At 39.9% G+C, this 24,145-nt stretch overlaps 1 protein-coding gene and 1 non-coding gene across 5 annotated transcripts in view; both read right to left on the reverse strand.

The window, feature by feature from the left end:
- Positions 1 to 1,045: 1,045 nt before the first annotated feature.
- Positions 1,046 to 24,145, reverse strand: part of meis1b (Meis homeobox 1 b) — an 83,227-nt gene continuing 60,127 nt past the window's right edge. Inside the window, exons 10-14 of one of the 4 annotated variants that reach the window (XR_009655027.1) lie at positions 11,479 to 11,537; positions 10,536 to 10,625; positions 9,908 to 10,001; positions 1,357 to 1,456; positions 1,046 to 1,182 (exon numbers count right to left, since the gene is read on the reverse strand). Coding sequence is in view for 3 of the 4 variants with exons in the window: in XM_060925530.1 (XP_060781513.1) it covers positions 3,976 to 4,250; positions 10,536 to 10,625; positions 11,479 to 11,537 (424 nt within the window). In the remaining variant the exon portion in view is untranslated. Of the gene's footprint in view, positions 4,251 to 9,907; positions 10,002 to 10,535; positions 10,626 to 11,478; positions 11,538 to 24,145 lie in introns of all 4 variants that reach the window. The other 3 variants (XM_060925528.1, XM_060925529.1, XM_060925530.1) reach the window with 3 other exon arrangements.
- On the reverse strand, positions 15,285 to 15,448 carry LOC132889825 (U1 spliceosomal RNA). The gene has a single exon (XR_009655104.1). It is a non-coding gene; the product is annotated as a U1 spliceosomal RNA (small nuclear RNA).

Here is a 24,145-nt window from a genome sequence, read left to right on the forward strand (position 1 = left end):
ATTCTATGCACAAATACCTTTTAACGAGTAAAAACGCCGGACAGTGGCTAAAATTCGGCAGAAGCAGTGCAGACTCAACAGTCACTGTTCGGTGTTCACAGAGAAACGAATTAATGTCTTGATTCAGTCAGAGTGTTCGGTTTAAAACAATCCCTTCACTGGTTGTAGCCTCCGCAGGACATTTTGTTTCTGTAATCTTTTCACTTTGCTTTGGTTTAATGTTAAACACGACTCTGACAAACTTTATTTTGGGGAACTGAAATGGCTATAATGTATCCGGGTATCCGGAGGGGAAACAGAGCCGCTGTTACAGAGGCATTGAACATGTGCAATAAGGCGTGAGGGAGGAACTAATCTTCCTATTTAAGTGTTTGTGGCAAATTTATCTAAATTAATTTTAATGCTAAACGAGGGATAATTCCTCCTTTATACCTCCACCTTAGAGTTATTCACTCATCCACTGACCCCCTGGCCTCTTCACAAGTGAATTCCAGCATATGACTTGACGCTACGCATTTGTCTAAATTATCCAGTGGACGATGAAGCACAGACCCGCCATTTAAGATCAGCTTCTCATGCAATCGTTTAGAAAAGCTGCTAGTAGGAATAATGATGTACATCACTTCAAATAGACAAAAATTCCTACTTTAACTAACATTGGAACTTGGTCAGCAAAAATCAGGAGTTGCAAAATGCCAGGAATGCCAAGAAAGGATGCAAATTTGTCGACTATCCAAGAAAAAAAGCACCTATCTAATTAGATATTAAAGGGGAAAAAATACAAACATCTAGCTACATATAGTATATGCTAATAATAGCCCATATGGTCACTTATGTGTCTTTTGGTGATTGCTAAAATGATTGTATTAGCTTAAATCCAAAGCTTAGCTTATTGCAATGTTAAAACTGACGTTAGCTCTGTCAATTCTAAGCAAAATAGGCAGTTTTCAGTCATAATTTTGTTTTTCCTGATTATAATATTAACAGAATAAATACTATATACTGTATAATGATACAGGCCAAATAACCACACATGTATTCCATGTTATCTACTTTCCCCAAGTCTTTGTACAGAAAAATTTATTAACTTACAATTTACACAATGCAATACTCCAAACATGGGACCGGGATATTAAACTGCTGTCCCAATCAAAGTATGATTCTATATCTAATGGAGATTCACTGACACACACACACACACACACACACACACACACACACACACACACACACACACACACAGAGAGAGAGAGAGAAAGAGAGAGAGAGAGTAAATTCAACTATTACCCCAAATCAGAAAAAAGTTGGGACATTATGGAAAATGCAAAAAGTAGTGATTTCTAAATTTACACTGACTTGTAATTCATTGCAGACAGTATGATCCCAAGATATTTCATGTTTTGTCTGGTCAACTTCATTTCATTTGTTCATATACATCCATTCCTGCATTTCAGGCCTGCAACACATTCCAAAAAAAAAGTTGGGACAGGGCAGTGAAGGCTAGTAATGAGGTAAAACAATTAGATAATGGTGTAAGTTGAAACAGGTGATGTCAACAGGTAACTGTAATCATGATTTGGTCCAAAATTAGTATCCAGGAAAGGCCTCGTCTCTGAAGAGCCACAATAGGCCTAGAATCTCCAGTTTGTCAACAAATGCATGAGGAAATTAATGAAATATTTAAAAACAATGTTCCTCAAAGAAAGATAGGACAGGATTTGGATATTTCACCCTCTACGGTGCATAATATCATGAAACAACTCAAGGAACACGGATGAATTTTGGTGCGTAAAGGGCAAGGGCACAAGCCTAAGCTGAACGCCTGTGATCGCCAATCCTTCAGACATCACTGCATCAAGAACCATCATTTGTCTATAGCTCATATAACCACATGGGCTCAGGATTACTTTTGCAAACCTTTGTCAAGCACGACAATACAGAGTTACATCCACAAATGCCAAATGTTCCCAAATCCACAAATATTAAAACTTTACTGTGCAAAAAGGAAGCCTTATGTTAACTGTGTCCAGAAGCACTGTCGACTTCTCTGGGCTCAGAAGCATCTGGGATGTACCATCATACAGTGGAAACGTGTATTGTGGTCAGACAACTCAGTATTCCAGGTCATGTGCTCCAGACCAAAGACAAAAAAGGACCATCCAGACTGTCCAAAAGTCAAGGTCTATCATGGTACAGGGTTGTATCAGTGTCCTCGGCAAAGATAACTTACACTTCTGTGATGGCATTAATGCAGAAAAATACATTGAGATTTTGGAGCAACATATGCTGCCTTCAAAACGACATCTTTTCCACGGATATTTCAACAAGACAATGCAAAACCACATTCTGCACACATTACAAAGGCATGGCTGTAGACGGAGAGGGTGTCTGTCCCCTCTGTCCACAACAGAGAATGTGTGGTGAATTTTGAAACAAAAAATATAATAACCATGACCCTTTACTTTTGCACACCTTAAGACCTGTTTGCAGGAAGAATGGGACAAAATAACATCTGAAACACTTAATTACTTGGTGTCTTCAGTCCCTAAACATCTTTTAAAGTGTTGTGAAAAGGAATGCCAACATTACAAAGTGGTAAATGCTTTATCGTCCCAACTTTAAAAAAAAAATAAATGTGTTGCAAGAATCAAAATTTAAATAAATGTTCATTTTGAAAAAAAAATCATGAGGTTAAACAAAATAAAGTGTTGTTCTATTGTTCTGAGTGCAATAGAGGTCAAAGATTATTTACAAATCATTGTTTTCAATTTTAATTTCAACATACTATCCCAACATTTTCTGATTTGAGGTCATATTTAAAGGAATTGTCCAGTGTTGCTCAACCTAATCTCTGAATACAATTATTTTGAAAGGCTAAGGGCAGTTGCTGGGGCAGTCAAACATTTAAACATGAATATCGTAATATGAATTCTTTTGTCAAAAGTATTTGTAAATTTAGCTTAAAACATTATAATTTGCCTTCTCAAAAAAGGAGTTGTTTTTTTCCCAAATGGAAGAATTTGTGTTTACCATTAGCTAAAAGTACAGAAGTGCTTCAGTCAGTTGACTTGATTGCACATAAAGTATAAACAATCAGAATTGCTTTTTACTGTATTGCTAAGTCATGTCCTATCTATATCCATAAGATCATTCCTTCCACCTATTAAACCTGGTAAAGTGAATTTCCAGTCAATAGGTTTAAAGCTTTTTGAGCACATGAAAATGTGTCAAAATTATTGACTGACAATTATGCATATGTCACAGATGTGGTAGATATAGATTAGGTTTGAAAACATTGGAGTATTCCTTCAAGCTAATTCAGTTTGTTTCTTTGCATCATCAGGATTTTTGATTATGCTTCAAAGTAAGGGGACTTGCTGGAGCTTTTTTTCAGAGTCTAGCTCTGTCTTTGTAAAACTACCCTCTCTCAGCAGAAGAAAAGGCCCTGGTAAATAATCAATGCAACCAATTATTGATTTATTCACATACTTATTTTCAATGCAGGTGATTTAAGGAGGAGGTCAAAAGTTCATGGAGATGGCACACACAGTGTGGAAAGAAAAAAGTTCACATCCTTTAAAAAAAAAAAAAACTATTAGAAACAACATAATATGCCGAACATTGCCATTGCATTTACAATACTTAACTCTCAGTTCTTGCATGAGTCCAAATGTAATATTACAACAGTATACAGACTCTTCTCCTCCCTCTCCTTTAGGAGCTGATATAGTAATAATTTCAGACTTTCTCTTTGTCTCAGTTTGATTCTTTGCAAAAGGGCACATTTGTCCCATGGTGTGCAAATGCTGGCATCTTTCTCACATCCAGTCTACACCTAAGAAGGAACTCTTCAATTTATGCAGCAAACCAGCAAGTAATATTTGCTGGGTGAACCCCATAAGCAAACCAATCGCAGATCCCTGTCCTGATCACAGCTCTTTTTGAGGATCCATGTTTTGTAGCAACTTTTTGTAACTACTGTACATGGATGTCCAAGACTTGTCTGCCCATGGTGGGATCTCCTGGGGGAAATGTAGAGGGGCTGGAGGTTAACATGGGCATGGCAGGGTGGGCTGGTCCTCCAAGCATCAACATCGCTGAGTGCTGGGGATGTCCAGGAATGCAGGAACACATCAGAGGCCCAGGCCGCAGCTGGTGGGGGAGCTGTGGGCTGCCGCAGGCAGGCTGGCACATGCCCATGGCCATTGGACTGCTATGAGGCAGGTAGACCCCTGGCATGCCCTGCAATCATGTGGGGGGAAGAACATAAGAACTGCTTCGAAAAACTCAGTTTCAAACATACTGATACTCTCGCACACCAACATATTTACACATTTATATCAAAAACATAGGCTTCAAAATAATGACAAATTCATTATATCATTTTATCTAAGTAGCTATCTAGCAATAAAAGCTATAATAAGCAGCCCAAAGAATAAAATTACTCTCTAGATTTTGGCATCTCAATAATGAATTCATTATTGTATAATGGGTCATCATCAGAATAGTACAATGTAAACTCTTATGTGTTATCTTCAGACACAAACGACATCCTTGTCAATAACTGCTGGCAGCCGGTGATTTTGCCACTTATAAATGCTCCGTTGCTGACTACTCGCAGTGGGTTTTTTTTTTCAAAAAAATTAAACTTTTCCTTGTATTTTTATGACATGCTTTGTTTTTTTATTCACTAAGAAAAGCAATCTTTTTAGATGGTAAGAATCGTGTTTGTGCTATGACTACGACCATTGTTTACTAGTATTTATGTCAGTACTACGCATGTGTTATCTTGCCGAGTTACATGTACACTTCATAAAAGTGAAGTCTGTTGATCTGCGTATTTTGTTGGCAATAAAAATCACATGGTTTTATTGACTGAGAGCTTTATTAACATTAATGAAGTACAAAGTTAACAGATAAATAAAAAGTAACAATAGGAGAGAACTTATTCCACAGCGGTCCCATAATCGAGGTATTGAGGTGTTGTTATACAGGTAAAATTCTCTGAAAAACGAATGCAACTGCACGTTAGGCTTACAACAGCCAATATTTTGAAGAGGCAAGTGAAGAATACTGACTTCTTTAACAAATCTCATGTTGCAAAAAGATCCAAAATGCAAGGTAATTAGCACCGGACAAATATTGCAGTGACTGCTAATAACATATGACAAATTATGCACAAATTATGTCTTTATGATTTTCTCCGGATCCAGGACAAATTTTTGAGTGATAATAGGCAAACAAGCAATGCTTGGGCCCACAAGTATAATATAGGATGTCATATCGCTGTTTGTTGAACTTGGATGGCTGTGAGAATGAGGATAAAATATATGAGGAAGATTACAGTAGTGATTGTGATGTTGACTTTGAAGGCTTTTGAACATTACAGATTGTAATTGTAAGAAGATTACAGTACAGTACTACTGAATAGTGATAGTGGTTGTAAAATTGACTTTGAAAGATTTGGAACATTATGTAAATATTTCAATCTAGCTGAAAAATATTTTAGACTGACTGAAAACTTCAATATACTTCAACAAACTTTTCTCGAAAAGTGCAATTTGTATTAGCTTTTGTTTGGATGAATAGAATTACAGCTGAAAAGAAGTTTCAGTAACATTTTGTATAGTGGTATAAATACTTAAATGTATAAATCATTCAGAATAATATACACTGACTCGAGTTTTAACTCACTTCCTCATTTAACATATTTTGTCTCTTCTGTTCTGATAGTTAAAGTTTACTAAATATTTCAGTTTCACAAGATCTCTTTATTTTCTTTGTTGTTCTTCTAATCTTAAAGCAGCTCTTCATAGGTTTGCCATTTTCCTATTGAAGCGGAGGTCCCTGCAGAATATAGTCTGAAGATAGTCTAGACCTTCACAACAATAATGTAATATTCAAGAATTTACTTCATATAAGTTGACCCATGATTGACCTATAAAACTTGAAGATCAGAGAGGCTTTACTTTTATTTTCATTAATTTTATATTTTTCACATATTACCCACCTAAATCATGAAATCAAGAAGAACATTTTATTTACTCTGAGATGCAAAATGTTGCATAATGGTCTGGATCACTCACAATGCACGATTTTACATCTATATTTTAAAAATTTTCCAGGGGAGGACCCCCAGAACCCCCACCTTTTTTCATACTGCGGTGGCAGTATCTGCTTACATTTTGGGTCCGCCTACTACTCTTTTCCAAATGCCCCCTCCTCCAAATATTATTGACAGAGTTGAAATGAGCCCCATAGAATCAGAGAATTCATCAGTTGGTGTGCATCTGTCTCTAGGAACTAGCTCACTGGACATAGCACATCACTCACGGACCTGTCCTGAGCACAGTATTCATCCAGCCTGGCCACAATCACATTAATACAGGTCTAGTGAACGAGAAAGCTGCCTTTCATAAAGTTCAACGAAAAGGATGACATGTATCATCTTGTGTTCATGTTAAAAAAGAATACATGGGCTAAATTCACATAATTATACTCCATGTGGGATAGACCTATATATCAAGTGCCTACATGTTACATGTATTTTATTTGAATATCTGCTTGAAAGGCACAAGGTATTATTTCTGCAGGAATATATATCAGTGAGAGCATTTTATAAATAGTGCGGCACATTACAATTATGTGTTCTTACTTAGAATTAGTGTGAAGATTTCCTGAGACTACTGAGCATGTGAGTAGAGAAAAAAAAACCAGGTTCCTCAGGTTTCTTTCACTGAAAGAGTTCATAGCACTGACAAATGAACTAAAATATGCCATGCATTTATGCTTTGCAGCACTTCCACTTCTCATCTCATCTCATAATCTGTAGCCGCTTTATCCTGTTCTACAGGGTCGCAGGCAAGCTGGAGCCTATCCCAGCTGACTACGGGCAAAAGGCGGGGTACACCCTGGACAAGTCGCCAGGTCATCACAGGGCTGACACATAGACACAGACAACCATTCATATTCATGGTCAATTTAGAGTCACCAGTTAACCTAACCTGCATGTCTTTGGACTGTGGGGGAAACCGGAGCACCCGGAGGAAACCCACGCGGACACGGGGAGAACATGCAAACTCCGCACAGAAAGGCCCTCGCCGGCCACGGGGCTCAAACCCAGACCTTCTTGCTGTGAGGCAACAGCGCTAACCACTACACCACCGTGCCGCCCCACTTCCACTTATCTCTCTTTAAACATATCAAGCAAAGGTCTGTTATTTAAATTGAAACTCAATTTGAGAAATCATGCTATTGTACTCAAATTAAAGAGGAAAAGTGAAAAATGACAATGAGAGTCACATGAAAGGATTTACCTGGATGTGTGCAAGTGTGCCACTAGCATAAAAGGCCACTGGCCCCTTAGCAGCTTTGCAAAACCCACAGGAGCTTGCTGATCATTTCATTAACCAGCAACTGCTCAGTTAACAGCTTTTGGATGACCACGTGTTTGCCCTAATTTCTAAATGTGTATGTTAGACAGTGCTATTTCTGCTCATGACCCGATGACCTGAGCTCTTTTGTGGTCATCAGTCATATTTGATTCCAATCTTCGAACATGTTATTTTGATAAATAACATTGTGGATGGAACACTTCCAGACCCATGCTGGAAGGGTTACAATTAGCATTTTTTCCCTCTTAATAAGCCATTCAATGCATTAAGTGGGTTGTTGTTGCATTTTCTGGACGACAACAGAGATGAATCAACATAGGATCTTGTGACCATTTAAGAACCAAATCCCCAAAGACCATGTTTTTATGAAATGAAAGTTCAGACTCAGGGTCAGGGGTTCTTGACCTTATAGAAGGTTAACAAACTTCTTCTAAATAATTAGGAGGAATGAAATTGAAGACAAAAGGATTACCTGCAGAGACAAAGTTTCTGGAGAAGCTCACCAAAGCATACCAGCAGCATTTGGGTTTGAAAAAGGGCGCTTAACATTTTTGTCTATATGTATAAAAAAATAATGCTTTCTTTCACTGATCACTTGAAAATATAATATCCAAATTTGGGAGTCTTGAAAATAGAATTTCAGATTTGGGAAAACCATAAGTAATTATGTTGAAGGACAATAAAAGTAGGTTTACGGGGGAATGGACAAAAACAGCCATGTGCATTTCAATCAAACACCCCCCCCCTTCTGCTTGAGTACACAGGATCTAAACTGACAGGTGCATTGTTTCCAAGACCCATAAGCTCTGTAATCGACATGGGTAGAAAGAATAATGCTCTCGCTAAGATGGGTTAATTGGCTTTGATTTTAAGTAATGTTGCAATGTGACTGCTAGGAACACCTTAATTTCAGGTCTTGGGGCTCCCTGGCAAATAACTGCTTAATCTTGCCTTAAGGAAAAACCCCGAACTAATGAAAATTGCTTATAAAATATAATGAACCCATTGTCTCTTAATCAAATAAGATAACGTTTTTTTCTGTAATAACCTATTAATTTAATTGGTCATGAAGTATAAAACACATCACTTACATTTAATTGACCTAGAAACTAAAGTAACAATATTTAAATTAGATAAGCTAGGAAATTTCAGTGATAAAGCCATAAAGACCAGCCATTCTCAACCACAGTGACATATTTCTCTCTCTCTCCCTCTCTCTCTCTCATTCACCCTCTCTCCCTTTAACCTATCTCATCTGAGATTCCACACATGGCCCAATTACAGAATTCAGCAAGCAAATTGAGGCTGTTTAAAGCAGGTTGCTCACCGGTCTTCTGGGAACTATGGCAGCTGCTGAAATGCCAGAATTTGGATATGAGGATACACTCTCCCTGTTTAGACACACATAATGTCTGCCTGCTTCCTTTTCTCTCTCTCTCTCTCTCTCTCTCTCTCTCTCTCTCTCACACACACACACACACACACACACACACACACACACACACACACTGATAACAAGCCAAGATGGATGGGAGGCTTTAAATAGCAAGGGTTGCATTATCATAATATTTCTCTTGGTTCAGAACAGTATAGTGTAAGAAGTAGGAATTTTTTTTTTTGACAACAGAAGCATTCTGTGCATGACTGCATTAATGGTCTTTATTTTTGCATACTGAATAAGTCAAATCCATTTGTCACAGTGCTTGTGATGGCATATTTAATTTGGATATAGTCAATTAGGCTGGGATAAGCTTCATACCCTGCTGAGCACACCTCCATTTTGCACTCCTTCACTTCCTCTCCCTTTGCCATAAGTAATCCTATTAGGGCAGCCAGACAGGAAAATGGTAGACCAGGTCAGGATTGATGGAAACACCTCCACCTTAAAAAAAAGTCTCACACTAAGAGCAGATTCTTAATTTTGAAAAGCCTGACTGTGGGCATGGGGCACAAGAGTAACTGAAGGTGTACCAGTTAGCGTATTATTGGAACTCATACATCAGCCACATAGAGACAGATTTATGGCACATTGGGGTGTGCACGTTTCTCTTGCTGCACTATTGCTGCCTGCCTACATTTTGCCAATCAGTCTGTTGCTATGGTAACATCCCGCTAGCACCCAGTACCCCCCCATCCAAAACCTCAACCTCAATCCCCCAATCCTCAACTCACCATACAAGTTTCCTTCCCTCTCCTACACTCGCTCACTCCTACCCTTTGCCCCTAGACACTCATTTTTCCTGCTGATGTGATTCTATGCACCATTTAGTCATCTGACCAGTAAAATATGCAGGAGTGTTAGACAAGAAAGCCCAGTTATACCGCATCTGGTCTTAAAATTGCAAGTTTTTTTTAAATTAAATAACAGAAACATTTGTATCATTAGTAATGAAGCAGGTTAGTGATGCTTTGTCTCCCTTTTGATAAACTCATACATGAACCACCAATACAAAATGGAAAAAAGAAGAATAGTTAGAGCTGGAGAAATATTAAGGCCCTGTTTTTGTACTTACTTTCCCCACTGCTTTGCGATTGGTTAACTAGAAGGTTACATGTAGTGCCACTGTCCCTCCATGCCCATATTCATGCCCATCCCACTCATAGGCCCTAGAAGGAGAGAATACAATTGTAGAAAGAATGCTGGGGTATAAGAAAATAAGAACAAGCTTTAGGGGAGCTAGCAGGATAAGAATCAAGATAATGGCACATGTGTGGAAAGGAGGATGAGGAAACGATCCACAAACAAAATAAGCAAACAAAGGTAAACTGCAAGATTAATGGTAGAGTAAGGAAGTAGTCTAGCTTTGGGCAAATCCAATAGCTTAAATGTACTGGGAAGAGTGAAAAGGGGGAGAGGGTTGGAGAATCAGAAATTGCTATTTTGACCATGGGAAATTCAGAGTGGATGAAATTTTGGAAAAAGAGTATAAGGCAAACAAGAATGTAGCATCTGATCATCAGGGGTTAGCATTGAAAAAAAAAGTAGGATAAGATTCAGAAAATGAGAGAAAGTAGCATAACAATGGGCTACACCTGTGCTACTGTGAGAGTCTGGAAAAGTGGTTGTACTATAGCAAGAGAATCAGAATCAGTGGGAAGGTGGGAAATGGCTGGCAAGAGCAGGACACGCCAAGGTCTTACCAGGTGGTCTGATTCCCATGTGCTGCTGGCCGTCCATCACAAAGCCTCCCATGGGCTGACCATCTGGGTTGTAGGGGGCTCCTTGACTTACTGTGGGAGAATGAGGGAGGGCACAGGACAGTGGTCAATTAGTGCTTTTAATTAAGTTTCCATTACTGAGAGTACATCATCTGCAAACAGATAGACAGGTTAATACTTAGCTCATTTTAACTTCCTCATTATCTTATATGATAATTAGTCATGAATGCATATCAAATCAGACTTAAATAGTAAAAGGACAGCTGATATTTAGTAAATGCTAGAGAAACTGAGAAGGTACCTTTTTGTTTTAACTGTGAGCTATGACAGGTATATGCTGTTTGGAAGGGAATGGAAGAAGCGAGACTTTTCATCAAAAACAATAGCTCAACCTTAGTGAATGCCTTTGAACTTTCTTGAGTCCCCTAATGCAACTCTGCCCTCTGAACCCCATTACAGCTCATAAACTTTAAAGCAGTCCACAACATGCCATGCACCAGGGAGACTACTCATTGCAAAGAGGAATGAGGAAAAGCTGGGAGGCCAAACAAATTCACAAAAAAACTTTTATATAATTCTCCTCATTTAATTTCACTTGTTTAGATTTTTTTTTTCTTCTGTTTAACTCAAACCAGTTGTTGACTGGACAAGAGCCATGGTATTTTAGAATCTGACATCAGTCACTGTTACAGTTTCAGTACTATAATCGATAATGTCTATTTACTTTGCTTCTCTTTTAAGGATGGTATAAGGGCCCTGAGTCAGCATGATTAGTCTTTTGAGTTAATTGAATAGATTTTAGTGGTCAATCACTCCTGACATCCAGGCTGGCTGGTGTATTTACAGAGAGGCAAGCCTTTTTGTACACTGATGGAAGAGGACTTTCGCCTGTGTGATTTGCACACAGTTACTAGAGGGGACTTGCCTGCTCGGTTGGACTGGTCGATCATTGGCTGGACTATTCTCCTTCGTGCATTAATGAACCTGGAAAAGACAAAAATAATAAAATGGCTCAGAGTTAGTTTTTCTTGCAAAAGGAATAGCATCACTGCTATAGTGCAAAGTGTGCAGTAAGATCAGCAAATTTAGCTTGTGCCCATGATGCTCACAAACACACTGTCAGAGGCCCAGCCTAAAACAGACCAGACCTGCCCAGGCAGCTAATGGGGGAGGTAAAGAAGGAGGGATTATTTTCTTCCTTTTCCCTTAAGACCTCAAGTGGGAGGGAAGGGAGTGTCACAGCGAAATCACCACCAACATAGAAATGTATACTGAACTCACAAAGCTTAACAGCTTGTACAAACTTGCACGGCTTCAACCTACACTACCTCAAGCAAATACAGCTAAGCCAACAAATGGCACTTTGCTCTTTCTCTTTGCATGCTTGGGAGACATGTCATGGTGTTTTTAGCCCTCATTTCTGTTACTGTGTTCCACTCTATAGTGGAAGTGGTTCATATGTTCAGTGGTTCAAAGATTTTTTTTTTTTTTAACAGACTTGGCAAGTGTCACAGGAGTAAATATACAAGTGTGGGTGGAAAATGTCCTGGTACAATAATGTCAAAAGCAGACATACATATCAAAGGACAGTCATAGTGGAAAATAAATGTATTTATTTAAAGGTATAAATTGGTTTATTTAAAGGTATTTGGAGTGTTTCTGTTAGTGTGAAAATTTTTCAACCAAAAATGCTCTTCTCACTTTGTACCCAGCTCAGCCTAAACCTTCTCTGCTGACCCTGTGACCTCAGTGACCTCTGGGAGAGCAAGCTCAGGGATTCTGACTTGATTTATGACCCCCTGCTGTTACCACAGTTGGACACTTCCATTTCATCCTTTGAGGGGGGAATTAGTAGATTTTAAAAGAAACAATAGCCAGTCCACTCTTTTCAGGAGGATGAAGAGTACAGGGGAAAGGGGGGAAAGAAAGAGCAAAAAGAATTTTGCAGACAAAGGGCAATTCATGTGCTTATCTGCTAATATTCTGTAATTAGAAAACATTTGGTTTTAAAATCCTGCTCTAGCATCCATGACTTATGAGTTGTCTTATATTTACAGTTATTACCAGTATCACTCTCCCAGATCAAACATCAACCTACAAAATTGTACAGCCTATGAAAAAGAGAACAGGAAAGGAATGTAGCAACATGGCAATACACCATCAAATGAGGGAACGTCTGGAGTTTTATCACCAACAGTGTGGGGAGCAAGGGGAGTCTTGGCCTAGGCATTCCATTTATTGCCTTCTCCTCTCTGCCTCCATCTCTAGCTCCAGGGTCAGCTGCAGGTCACACTTGGCTATCTGCTGAGCTCTGCCCTTCATGCTTTTCCTGTCTCTCCCACTCTCACTCTATTTTCTCCCTCACTCTTTATTTTTTTCAAAGTGAGGAATCAAACTTTATCAAACTGAGGAAACCACTTGACTTATGTTATTCTTTTAACTAGATGTCTTTTTCTAAAGGTATCTTAAGCTTCGTCTCCTAGACCTCACCATATCTAGGGCCAGATGCACCAGAAGACTGGAACAAAGGACAAGTGCTACACAATACCAGGCAGGGGAGGGAGGGAGGGAGAGAGAGAGAGAGAGAGAGAGAGAGAGAGAGAGAGAGATATTGAGGGCAGGAATGAGTAGGGAGTGATGGGGGAGCTGTAGAAGCTGTGAGGAAAAAGCATGAATGGTCATGCTTTGCCCTGTGCACCAAGCAGACAGTTAAAGAAGTTGCTGAAAAGAGGGCTAAGAGAGAAAGCCAGTGCAGTGGAGCTTGGCTAAAGCCAGCTTCCCCTTGATTATGAGTAAAAAGTTCACTTTTGCGCAAACCAGCCACACTATAGGGCTGCATTTACAGCCTGTTCAGTTTCAGCTTGCCATCATCACACAATGAAAGCAGCTATTCAACCCAGCCATGGACAATGGGGGCCTATTTTGGAATAAAACGCCACCAGTGGTACCTCTGAAGTCAGGTGAAATGAGTAGAGGGCAAAAGGAAAACAAAGAGCTTAGAAAAATGACCGAAAAATAGCCACTTATGAGTCAAATGAAGCACAAAAGAAGGCCTTTTTCTCCCCATCACCTCTGGTCCCATTTCTCCAAAAGTGTGTGTTTGTTCATACTTTTTTGGAGCCTCTTCCACAGAGAGAGTGGAAGTGATTGCTGTCTCGTCTGCAGGGGCACTTATAATATCCCATCCTCATTACAAATGCCCAGGTGTAGCCCAATCGGCACATGAAATGGCCAATTAAAACCAAGAAATTGTCTTTTTCATCAGCTGCCTTTGTTGCGTGACCAATTAGGGGAAAGATCCAGATTGGAGATACAAAAGGTTACATCACAGCGTGTCTATCTAAATGCATATGAAGTCGTCCATTTTCTTCAGCAAGGCTTCTTCAGCCTGCTCCTCTCTCCCCTCTCCAAATCTAACCTGAGCAAGGTGGCAGTATGTGCACAACCACAGACAGCCAAATTCACTCAAAAAATCACGTCAACCAACTCAACTATGTTTACATGTATATTAAAATTCCACACAAGGGCACACTGGTTATGCCGGAGAAGAGGAATGGTGACTCTTCCGTACCTCCGTTATCACAGCAAAAACCTGGACACAAACAAATGAAAGTGGGTACAAGTTTGCATATGGAATGTAATTATCATCAGGTTGATGTTTTATTGACACAAGGATGGATATGTTCTAAATAGACCATATTATGAATTAACTGGCAGATGATCTTATACACACTGAACAGTGTATTCTACCCATTCCTCCTTGCTTCACACCCACACACCCCTCCCCCACATCATACCTCTCCAATGAAGCCAACTTTATTATCTGAACCAGAGATCCATTTACTTAAGCAATTAGTTACATTAGTCTTCAGTCACATGCTAGCATGCCCAGAGGTGCAAAAGAGCATTACTCCTTTCATTCTCACTGAAAGAATTCAATCATAGAATTCATCTGCCCCCCCATGCCAAACAGGGGTCAATCACTCATTCTGGCCTGTGTTTAAATAAACCCGTCCAACTGTTTGCTGTACAGATTTCATATACACTCCTGACACTCCACTCTCTCTCTTTAGCCCCTTTTACACAGCCTGTTCAAGGCAGGAATCTTACACCTTTATTCCTCATTCCGTCCGAATGAGGAATGGGGGTCCGTGTTGTTCTGCTTCTGAGCCTTAACGGTTGGTAGCAACAGAGTTGGAATTGATGTCTGGGTAAAAGGAAAAGCCGGCATAGCGGGACTTGGGGTGTGATGTTTTTGACATTGACATTCTTCTTTCTGAGCCCAGCATGAATTAAAATGTCTACATCTACAGTGTCTAAGGTCTGTGTGCCTTTCTGCTCAAATTGCTTCCTACTTTTCTTCTTCTTCCTCCTTGTCCAGCACTACTGCCAGGTCGGGGTCCATGTGGACCCTACTGATCCACATGTCATATGAATTGGAGTGTGGTTTTACGCCGGATGCCTTTCCTGCCACAATCCTCCCACTTCTGGGTTTGGGAAACAACCATTCACACACACACACATTCACACCTATGGACAATTTAGAATAGACAATTAGCCTAACTGCATGTCTTTGGACTGTGGGAGGAAACCGGAGCACCCGGAGGAAACCCACGCAGACATGGGGAGAACATGCAAACTCCGCTTCCTACTTTTCTTCACTTTCTCCTATTTCTGATCAGAATCAGAAATATTTTAATAATCCCAAGGGGAAATGGAGTAATTATGTGAAAGGGGAGAGCACAAATGCATTCCCCCACTGTCAGAAATTATACAGTTGAGATTCCTGAATTTGAGGAATTCGAAAAGGTCAGCCCAGCTCAAGTACAATGGCTGAGCCTCGCTTTGGGCAAACCACCTTCTTGATCATAGTATTGCCTCTGCCAGGTAAGTAAGATATGATAATAAGATCACACAAATATGTGGCTCAACTAAAGGACTCAAACATGTTTTATATACTGAGGCTATAACTTCCCTTTAACATGAAGCATTTAACGGAAGTGATTACATGTTGCATATGATGCTCAGCAACTTTGCTTGTGTTTGAAGAGTGGTATAAGTGCACATGACTAACAAAAGCACCTCAACACTGTTCACCCAATGTTGTTTTGAAAGCAACGCCAGTATGCTCTGAGTATTCATATTTCCAACATGTAGATATGTTACTATAGACACAGACGCTTTGTTGTGACACATCACACCTCTGGTTGCGGAACGTTGACTCGCAATGTAAAAACACACTGGCATGGCTTCCTGCCGGCTTTATTTGGTTCAGTGTAAATCACTAAAGCCAGAATATTGAGGTATCTTCTTTACGTCAATATTATGGAATATCTGTGTAAAAAGGGTTTTTCTCTCCCTCGCTTGTTCACTCTCACCTATTCTTGTGTCTCAGCACATACCCTGTACATACAACAACATACATTCAGACACAGGCATGTTTTATTTCACAAAGACTTTAAACAGACTAGAATGTTAAGAAACACACCTTGAAAACAAGGAAATGAAACCTGAGGAGCATCATACATAGTCCTTCACAGCAACCATGTTACAACATGCACACACCTTCCATCACTACAGCAAATTGTATAGGAGTTACTTCTTTGTTCTGCATTGTGCTATGACATGAACTTTATCCCTTTTTACTAAGGTATCTGCTTGCCATTCTACTGATGTGTTAAAATGAGCTGCGCTAAATTTCTTTAGCTCGATCAAATACCTGCTGTTACACTGAAAAACAAGAAAACCTGTGACACAGTCATATATCATGTCCATTTTTTACTTCACTCCCCAGAATGAATTTCATAAGCTCTTGCAAATTACTTGCCCATGGAAGCAACTTTCTGACTGAAGAGCCTGGCTCCACTACACATTAGGGAACACCATCTAGCTCAGCCCTAACTCCTACAAACAATACAGGGATTACCTGGCTCTGCTCTGCAGCAGGTCTCCCCTGTCCAAAGAAAACAGTGGTGATGTAGAAGGGGCTTTCAGGGAAGGGGTCGGCCTAATCCTCCAGCGCCCAAGTGGCTAGGTTGCTATTACTCCACCAACTACCCCCTCTCTTCCCTCTATGTACAGGCTGCACTGTCCCAACTTCTCACCAAACAGAGTTAAAACCTTTCCATTAACAGAGCTGTGAAGTTGGCTTTTATGGCAAAAGAGCTGTTGCCTAGGGCCCCTGGGACTCACTTTATAAAAACATGGCTGGTCAGGGAGATTGAAAGAGAGAATGAGAAGGTGAGAGATGGAGAGAGACGCATAGACAAACTGATGGTGTGGTTGAAGAGTGTCGTCAGGAATGCTTAGCTTTCATTTCAGTAGCAGGCTCATAGATCCCTATTTAGTGACCAAATACTGATGAATGCAACTGTGACAACTGTAAAAATATTACATGGATGAGTGTTTTACTGGGACTCCCCACTCATACTTTTCATACAAACTACATCTGGAACATTGAGAACAGCAACCAACATATTTCTCTATATGTCACTCGTGAGGAAACCGATTAAATGTTTTGATACATTTTGGTCCTTTTTGTTTGTGAATGTGTCCATATAATAAAAAGAAAATCACACACTGGCTTGAAGATATGAACTTTATCTTCTTGTATTGAAAAACCTGCATTTTTCAAATGAAATACATCCCAGACCTGAGTGACATCCATCCATTATCTGTAACTGCTTATCCTCTTCAGGGTCGCAGGCAAGCTGGAGCTTATCCCAGCTGACTATGGGCGAGAGGCAGGGTACACCCTAGACAAGTCGCCAGGTCATTGCAGGGCAAACACATAGAGACAAACAACCATTCACACATATGATCAATTTAGAACCACCAACTAGGCTAAACTGCATGTCTTTGGACTGCGGGGGAAACCGGAGCACCCAGAGGAAACCCATGCAGACATGGGGAGAACACGCAAACACCACACAGAAAGGCCCTTGTCGGCCACTGGGCTCAAACCCAGGACCTTCTTACTGTGAGGCAACAGTGCTAACCACTACACCACCGTGCCACCTCCTGAGTGACATATTTCCTGATATTTCATTCCAGTGACATCACTCCCACTGTTTTCCTGCTGACTAGACATGGGTTGCCAAAATGGCAAATCGGTTCAAAATTAAAATTATTTTGATTAACTTGCATATTTTTTGTGGATATGTCTATATAATATAAAGAACATTACACAGTGGCATGAAGATATGAAGTTTATTTTCAAGGGGTGAACATATTTTACAAGTGGGCATAGCGAACAAGTGATATATTTTTCAACATGAGAATATAAACTTCATATCTTCAAGCCAACATGTGATGTTCTTTTTATTTTTGGATTTTTTAAAAAATACAAGTGGCGTATTTTCCAGTAAAACACTCATGTCCATATAATATATATTTGTCACAGTTGGATTTATCAGTCTAAAGTCCTTCCAATGCCATGCAGTCAGGTGCATTGGGCAGCGCCAATCTCCATAGCTCTCAGCCTCTCACCTATACAACTAGGGTTACAGTGGGGGGCTTGTCCTCTGGTAATCGCAAGAGTTTGACTCCCCACTCACATCTGTATTGCAGCATGCTTTGCCAGTCAGCAGTAGGTACCATTTATAATAGTCTTTGGTATGACATGACCATGAGTAGAACTCACAATCTCCCGATCAAGAGAGGGACACACTAACCACTAGGCCAACTCGTCATTCATCAGTGTTAGGTCATTAAATATCCAGAATGAATTCATCTCATCTCATCATCTCTAGCTGCTTTATCCTTCTACAGGGTCGCAGGCAAGCTGGAGCCTATCCAGCTGACTACGGGTGAAAGGCAGGGTACACCCTGGACAAGTTGCCAGGTCATCACAGGGCTGACACATAGACACAGAAAACCATTCACACTCACATTCACACCTATGGTCAATTTAGAGTCACCAGTTAACCTAACCTGCATGTCTTTGGACTGTGGGGGAAACCGGAGCACCCGGAGGAAACCCACGCGGACACGGGGAGAACATGCAAACTCCACACAGAAAGGCCCTCACTGGCCACGGGGCTCGAACCCAGACCTTCTTGCTGTGAGGCGACAGTGCTAACCACTACACCACCGTGCCGCCCCCAGAATGAATTACCCCAAAAATTATACAATCATTCCTGTGCAACCTCATTGCTTGCAACCACTTTTTAGTGATATAGCACTTGTGGACTTAAGTAAGAACTACTAGCCAATCGTGGTGCAGCAGGTGGGATTTGTCAGAATATAAGTGGGTGAAAAATAAGGCAAATAAGGAATGTCCATGGAGTGCAGTGTACTCAGTGCAGTAATATAAAAGGCAAAAGCTAAACTACTCTGTTTTCTCAGAGAAACATTTGGCACAAAAATGTTATAGACACCAGACACATGTCTCGGCACTCAACAAGAGCAAATATTAAAATAACATAAGCTAGCTAATGTGACTGAACATTAGCTAGCAGTGGATCAAAGAGACTGAACTATTTGCTTATATGTTATATGTTGAGAAAAGTCTACAATTTCCATGGGATGTATTTATTTTTTTCACATTTTATATATATATATATTATATATATATATATATATACACACACACACACACACACACACACACACACACACACAGTGGTGTTTGAAAGTTTCTGAACCCTTTAGAATTTTCTATATTTGTGCATAAATATGACCTAAAATGTCATCAGATTTTTACACAAATCCTAAAAGTAGATAAAGAGAACCCAGTTAAACAAATGAGACAAAAATATTATACTTGGTCATTTATTTATTGAGGAAAATGATCCAATATTACATATCTGTGAGTGGCAAAAGTATGTGAACCTCTAGGATTAGCAGTTAATTTGAAGATGAAATTAGAGTCAGGTATTTTCAATCATTGGGAAAAGAATCAGGTGTGAGTGGGCACCCTGTTTTATTTAAAGAACAGGGATCTAACAAAGTCTGATCTTCACAACACATGTTTGTGGAAGTGTATCATGGCACGAGATTTCTGAGGATATCAGAAAAAGCATTGTTGATGCTCATCAGGCTGGAAAAGGTTACAAAACCATCTCTAAAGAGTTTGGACTCCACCAGTCCACAGTCAGACAGATTGTGTACAAATGGAGGAAATTCAAGACCATTATTACCCTCCCCTGGAGTGGTCGATCAACAAATATCACTCCAAGAGCAAGGTGTGTAATAGTCCGCGAGGTCACAAAGGACCCCAGGGTAATTTCTAAGCAACTGAAGGCCTCTCTCACATTGGCTAATGTTAATGTTCATGAGTCCACCATCAGGAGAACACTGAACAACAATGGTGTGCATGGCAGGGTTGCAAGGGTTGCTACTGCTCTCCAAAAACAACATTGCTGCTCATCTGCAGTTTGCTAAGGATCACGTGGACAAGCCAGAAGGCTATTTGAAAAATGTTTTGTGGATAGATGACACAAAAATAAAACTTTTTGGTGTAAATGAGAAGCATCATGTTTGGAGAAAGGAAAACACTGCATTCCAGCATAAAAACCTTATCCCATCTGTGAAACATGGTGGTGGTAGTATCATGGTTTGGGCCTGTTTTGCTGCTTCTGGGCCAGGACGGCTTGCCATCATTGATGGAACAATGAAGTCTGAATTATAGCAGCGAATTATAAACGAAAATATCAGGACATCTGTCCATGAACTGAATTTCAAGAGAAGGTGGGTTATGCAGCAAGATAACGACCCGAAGCACACAAGTCATTCTACCAAATAATGGTTAAAGAAGAATAAAGTTAATGTTTTGGAATGGCCAAGTCAAAGTCCTGACCTTAATCCAATCAAAATGTTGTGGAAGGACCTGAAGCGAGCAGTTCATTTGAGGAAACCCACCAACATCCCAGAGTTGAAGCTGTTCTGTATGGTTGAATGGACTAAAATTCCTTCAACCGGTGTGCAGGACTGATCAACAGTTACCGGAAATGTTTAGTTGCAGTTATTGCTGCACAAGGTGGTCACACCAGATACTGAAAGCAAAGGTTCACATACTTTTGCAGCTCACAGATATGTAATCTCATCTCATCTCATTATCTCTAGCCACTTTATCCTGTTCTACAGGGTCGCAGGCAAGCTGGAGCCTATCCCAGCTGACTACGGGCGAAAGGCAGGGTACACCCTGGACAAGTCGCCAGGTCATCACAGGGCTAACACATAGACACAGACAACCATTCACACTCATATTCACACCTACGGTCAATTTAGAGTCACCAATTAACCTAAGCTGCATGTCTTTGGACTGTGGGGGAAACCGGAGCACCCGGAGGAAACCCATGCGGACACGGGGAGAATATGCAAACTCTGCACAGAAAAGCCCTCGCCGGCCACGGGGCTCGAACTCGGACCTTCTTGCTGTGAGGTGACAGCGCTAACCACTACACCACCGTGCCGCCCCAGATATATAATATTGGATCATTTTCCTCAATAAATAAATGACCAAGTATAAGATTTTTGTCTCATTTGTTTAACTGGGTTCTCTTTATCTACTTTTAGGACTTGTGTGAAAATCTGATGATGTTTTAGGTCATATTTATGCAGACATATAGAAAATTCTAAAGGGTTCGCAAACTTTCAAGCACCACTGTGTGTGTGTGTGTGTGTGTATATATATATATATATATATATATATATATATATATATATATATATATATATATATGTGTGTGTGTGTGTGTGTATAATGTGAAAAAATAAATACATCCCATGGAAATTGTAGACTTTTCTCAACATATAACATACAAGCAAATAGTTCAGTCTCTTTGATCCAGTGCCTACAGAAAAAAGGTATTATACTCCAACAAATGGCACATAAAATTGACATTTTCTCATCACGTTCATAATTTAAAAATTTTAAAATGTCAGTCAAAAAAAGTAAGGACGCAGTGGAAAAAGTACGTACATCCGTACATTGATCATACTTTCAAGTCCATAAAATTATAATCAAGTGCTCCAGATTAGGTGCCATTGATTAGAACCTCTTGCAGGTGGAACCTATCTTATTTAAACCTGCCATCTACAATCAGTCTTTTCTTTGCTATTGAATTGTGTGGAGTCATCATGCCAAGCTATAAAGAACTCTCTAAGGGCCTCAAACAAAAGGTTGTGTATGCCTATTAATCTGACAATTAATTTAAAAAGATTTCTAAATTACTAGAAATAAGTCATTCCACTATAAGGAAAATCATCTATAAGTGGTATAGATTTCAAAACAACTGTCAATTTGTCCAGGATTGGCCACCCCAGCAAATTCAGTGCAAGAGCAGACTTTTTGATGCTAAAAGAAGTCTCCAAGAACCCCAAAATTGCATCACTGGATCTGCAGGTAACTCTTGCAACTGTTTGTGTGAAAGTGCACATATCTACAATCAGAAAGACATTGGAAAATTTGATCTGCATGGGAGGCGTGCCAGGAAAAAGCCCTTGCTGTCCAAAAGGAACGTGAAAGCAAGACTACAGTTTGCCAATGAACATATAGGCAAAGACCAGGCCCTTTGGAATAACGTGCTCTGGACAGATGAATCGAAGGTAGAGTTGTCTGGCCAAAGTAAGAGTACACATGTGGCACAGACCAAAGACGGCTTTTCAAGAAAAGAACCTCATACCAAACGTGAAGCATGGTGGTGGAAATCTTATGATTTGGCGTTGCTTCACTGCCTCAGGGACTGGGAAACTGGCATTCATTGATTCAACTATGAATTCTGAATCATATCAAAAAGTGCTTGAAGATAATGTGAGTCCATCTGTTCAAAAGTTGAAGTTGAACCAGAGGTGGACCTTTCAACAAGATAATGATCCGAAGCACACTAGCAAATCCACCAAAGAATGGCTCAAAAAAAGAAATAGAGGGTTATGGAATGGACTAGACAAAGCCCAGATTTGAACCTCATTGAAATGTTGTGGGGAGAATTGAAAAGGGCAGTATTTGCAAGAAAACCCTCAAACCCTCATCTTGCAACTGAAAGAATTTTGCATGGAAGAGTGGTCAAAAATTTTAGCAAGCCAATGTCAGAGACTGATGGACAATTATGCAAAATGCCTACAAGAAGTTACAGTGGTGCTTGAAAGTTTGTGAACCCTTTAAAATTTTCTATATTTCTGAATAAATATGACTGAAAACATCATCAGATTTTCACACAAGTCCTAAAAGTAGATAAAGAGAACCCAGTTAAACAAATGAGACAAAAATATTGTACTTGGTCATTTATTTATTGAGGAAAATGATCCAATATTACATATCTGTGAGTGGCAAAAGTATGTGAACCTTTACTTTCGATATCTGATGTGACCCCCTTGTACAGCAATAACTGTTGATCAGTCCTGCACACCGGCTTGGAGGAATTTTATCCCATTCCTACATACAGAACAGCTTCAACTCTGGGATGTTGGTGGGTTTCCTCACATGAACTGCTCGCTTCAGGTCCTTCCACAACATTTTGATTGGGTTAAGGTCAGGACTTTGACTTGGCCATTCCAAAACATTAACTTTATTCTTCTTTAACCATTATTTGGCAGAATGACTTGTGTGCTTAGGGTCGTTCTCTTGCTGCATGACCAACTTTCTCTTGAGATTCAGTTCATGGACAGATGTCCTGATATTTTCCTTTATAATTCGCTGCTATAATTCAGACTTCATTGTTCCATCAATGATGGCAAGCCGTCCTGGCCCAGAAGCAGCAAAACAGGCCCAAACCATGATACTACCACCACCATGTTTCACAGATGGCATAAGGTTCTTATGCTGGAATGCAGTGTTTTCCTTTCTCCAAACATAACGCTTCTCATTTACACCAAAAAGTTCTATTTTTGTCTCATCCATCCACAAAACATTTTTCAAATAGCCTTCTGGCTTGTCCACATGATCTTTAGCAAACTGCAGATGAGCAGCAATGTTCTTTTTGAGAGCAGTGGCTTTCTCCTTGCAACCCTGCCATGCACACCATTGTTGTTCAGTGTTCTCCTGATGGTGGATTCATGAACATTAACATTAGCAAATGTTGCTTAGAAGTTACCCTGGGGTCCTTTGTGACCTCGCCGACTATTACATGCCTTGCTCTTGGAGTGATCTCTGTTGGTCGACCACTCATGGGGAGGGTAACAATGGTCTTGAATTTCCTCCATTTGTACACAATCTGTCTGACTGTGGATTGGTGGAGTCCAAACTCTTTAAAGATGGTTTTGTAACCTTTTCCAGCCCGATGAGCATCAACAACGCTTTTTCTGAGGTCCTCAGAAATCTCCTTTGTTCGTGCCATGATATATTTCCACAAACATGTGTTGTGAAGATCAGACTTTGATAGATCCCTGTTCTTTAAATAAAACAGGGTGCCCACTCACACCTGATTGTCATCCCATTGATTGAAAATACCTGACTCTAATTTCACCTTCAAATTAACTGCTAATCCTAGAGGTTCACATACTTTTGCCACTCACAGATATGTAATATTGGATCATTTTCCTCAATAAATAAATGACCAAGTATAATATTTTTGTCTCATTTGTTTAACTGGGTTCTCTTTATCTACTTTTAGGACTTGTGTGAAAATCTGATGATGTTTTAGGTCATATTT

Source organism: Neoarius graeffei, chromosome 7 (genome assembly GCF_027579695.1).
Source record: "Neoarius graeffei isolate fNeoGra1 chromosome 7, fNeoGra1.pri, whole genome shotgun sequence".
In the NCBI taxonomy this organism is placed as follows: domain Eukaryota; kingdom Metazoa; phylum Chordata; class Actinopteri; order Siluriformes; family Ariidae; genus Neoarius; species Neoarius graeffei.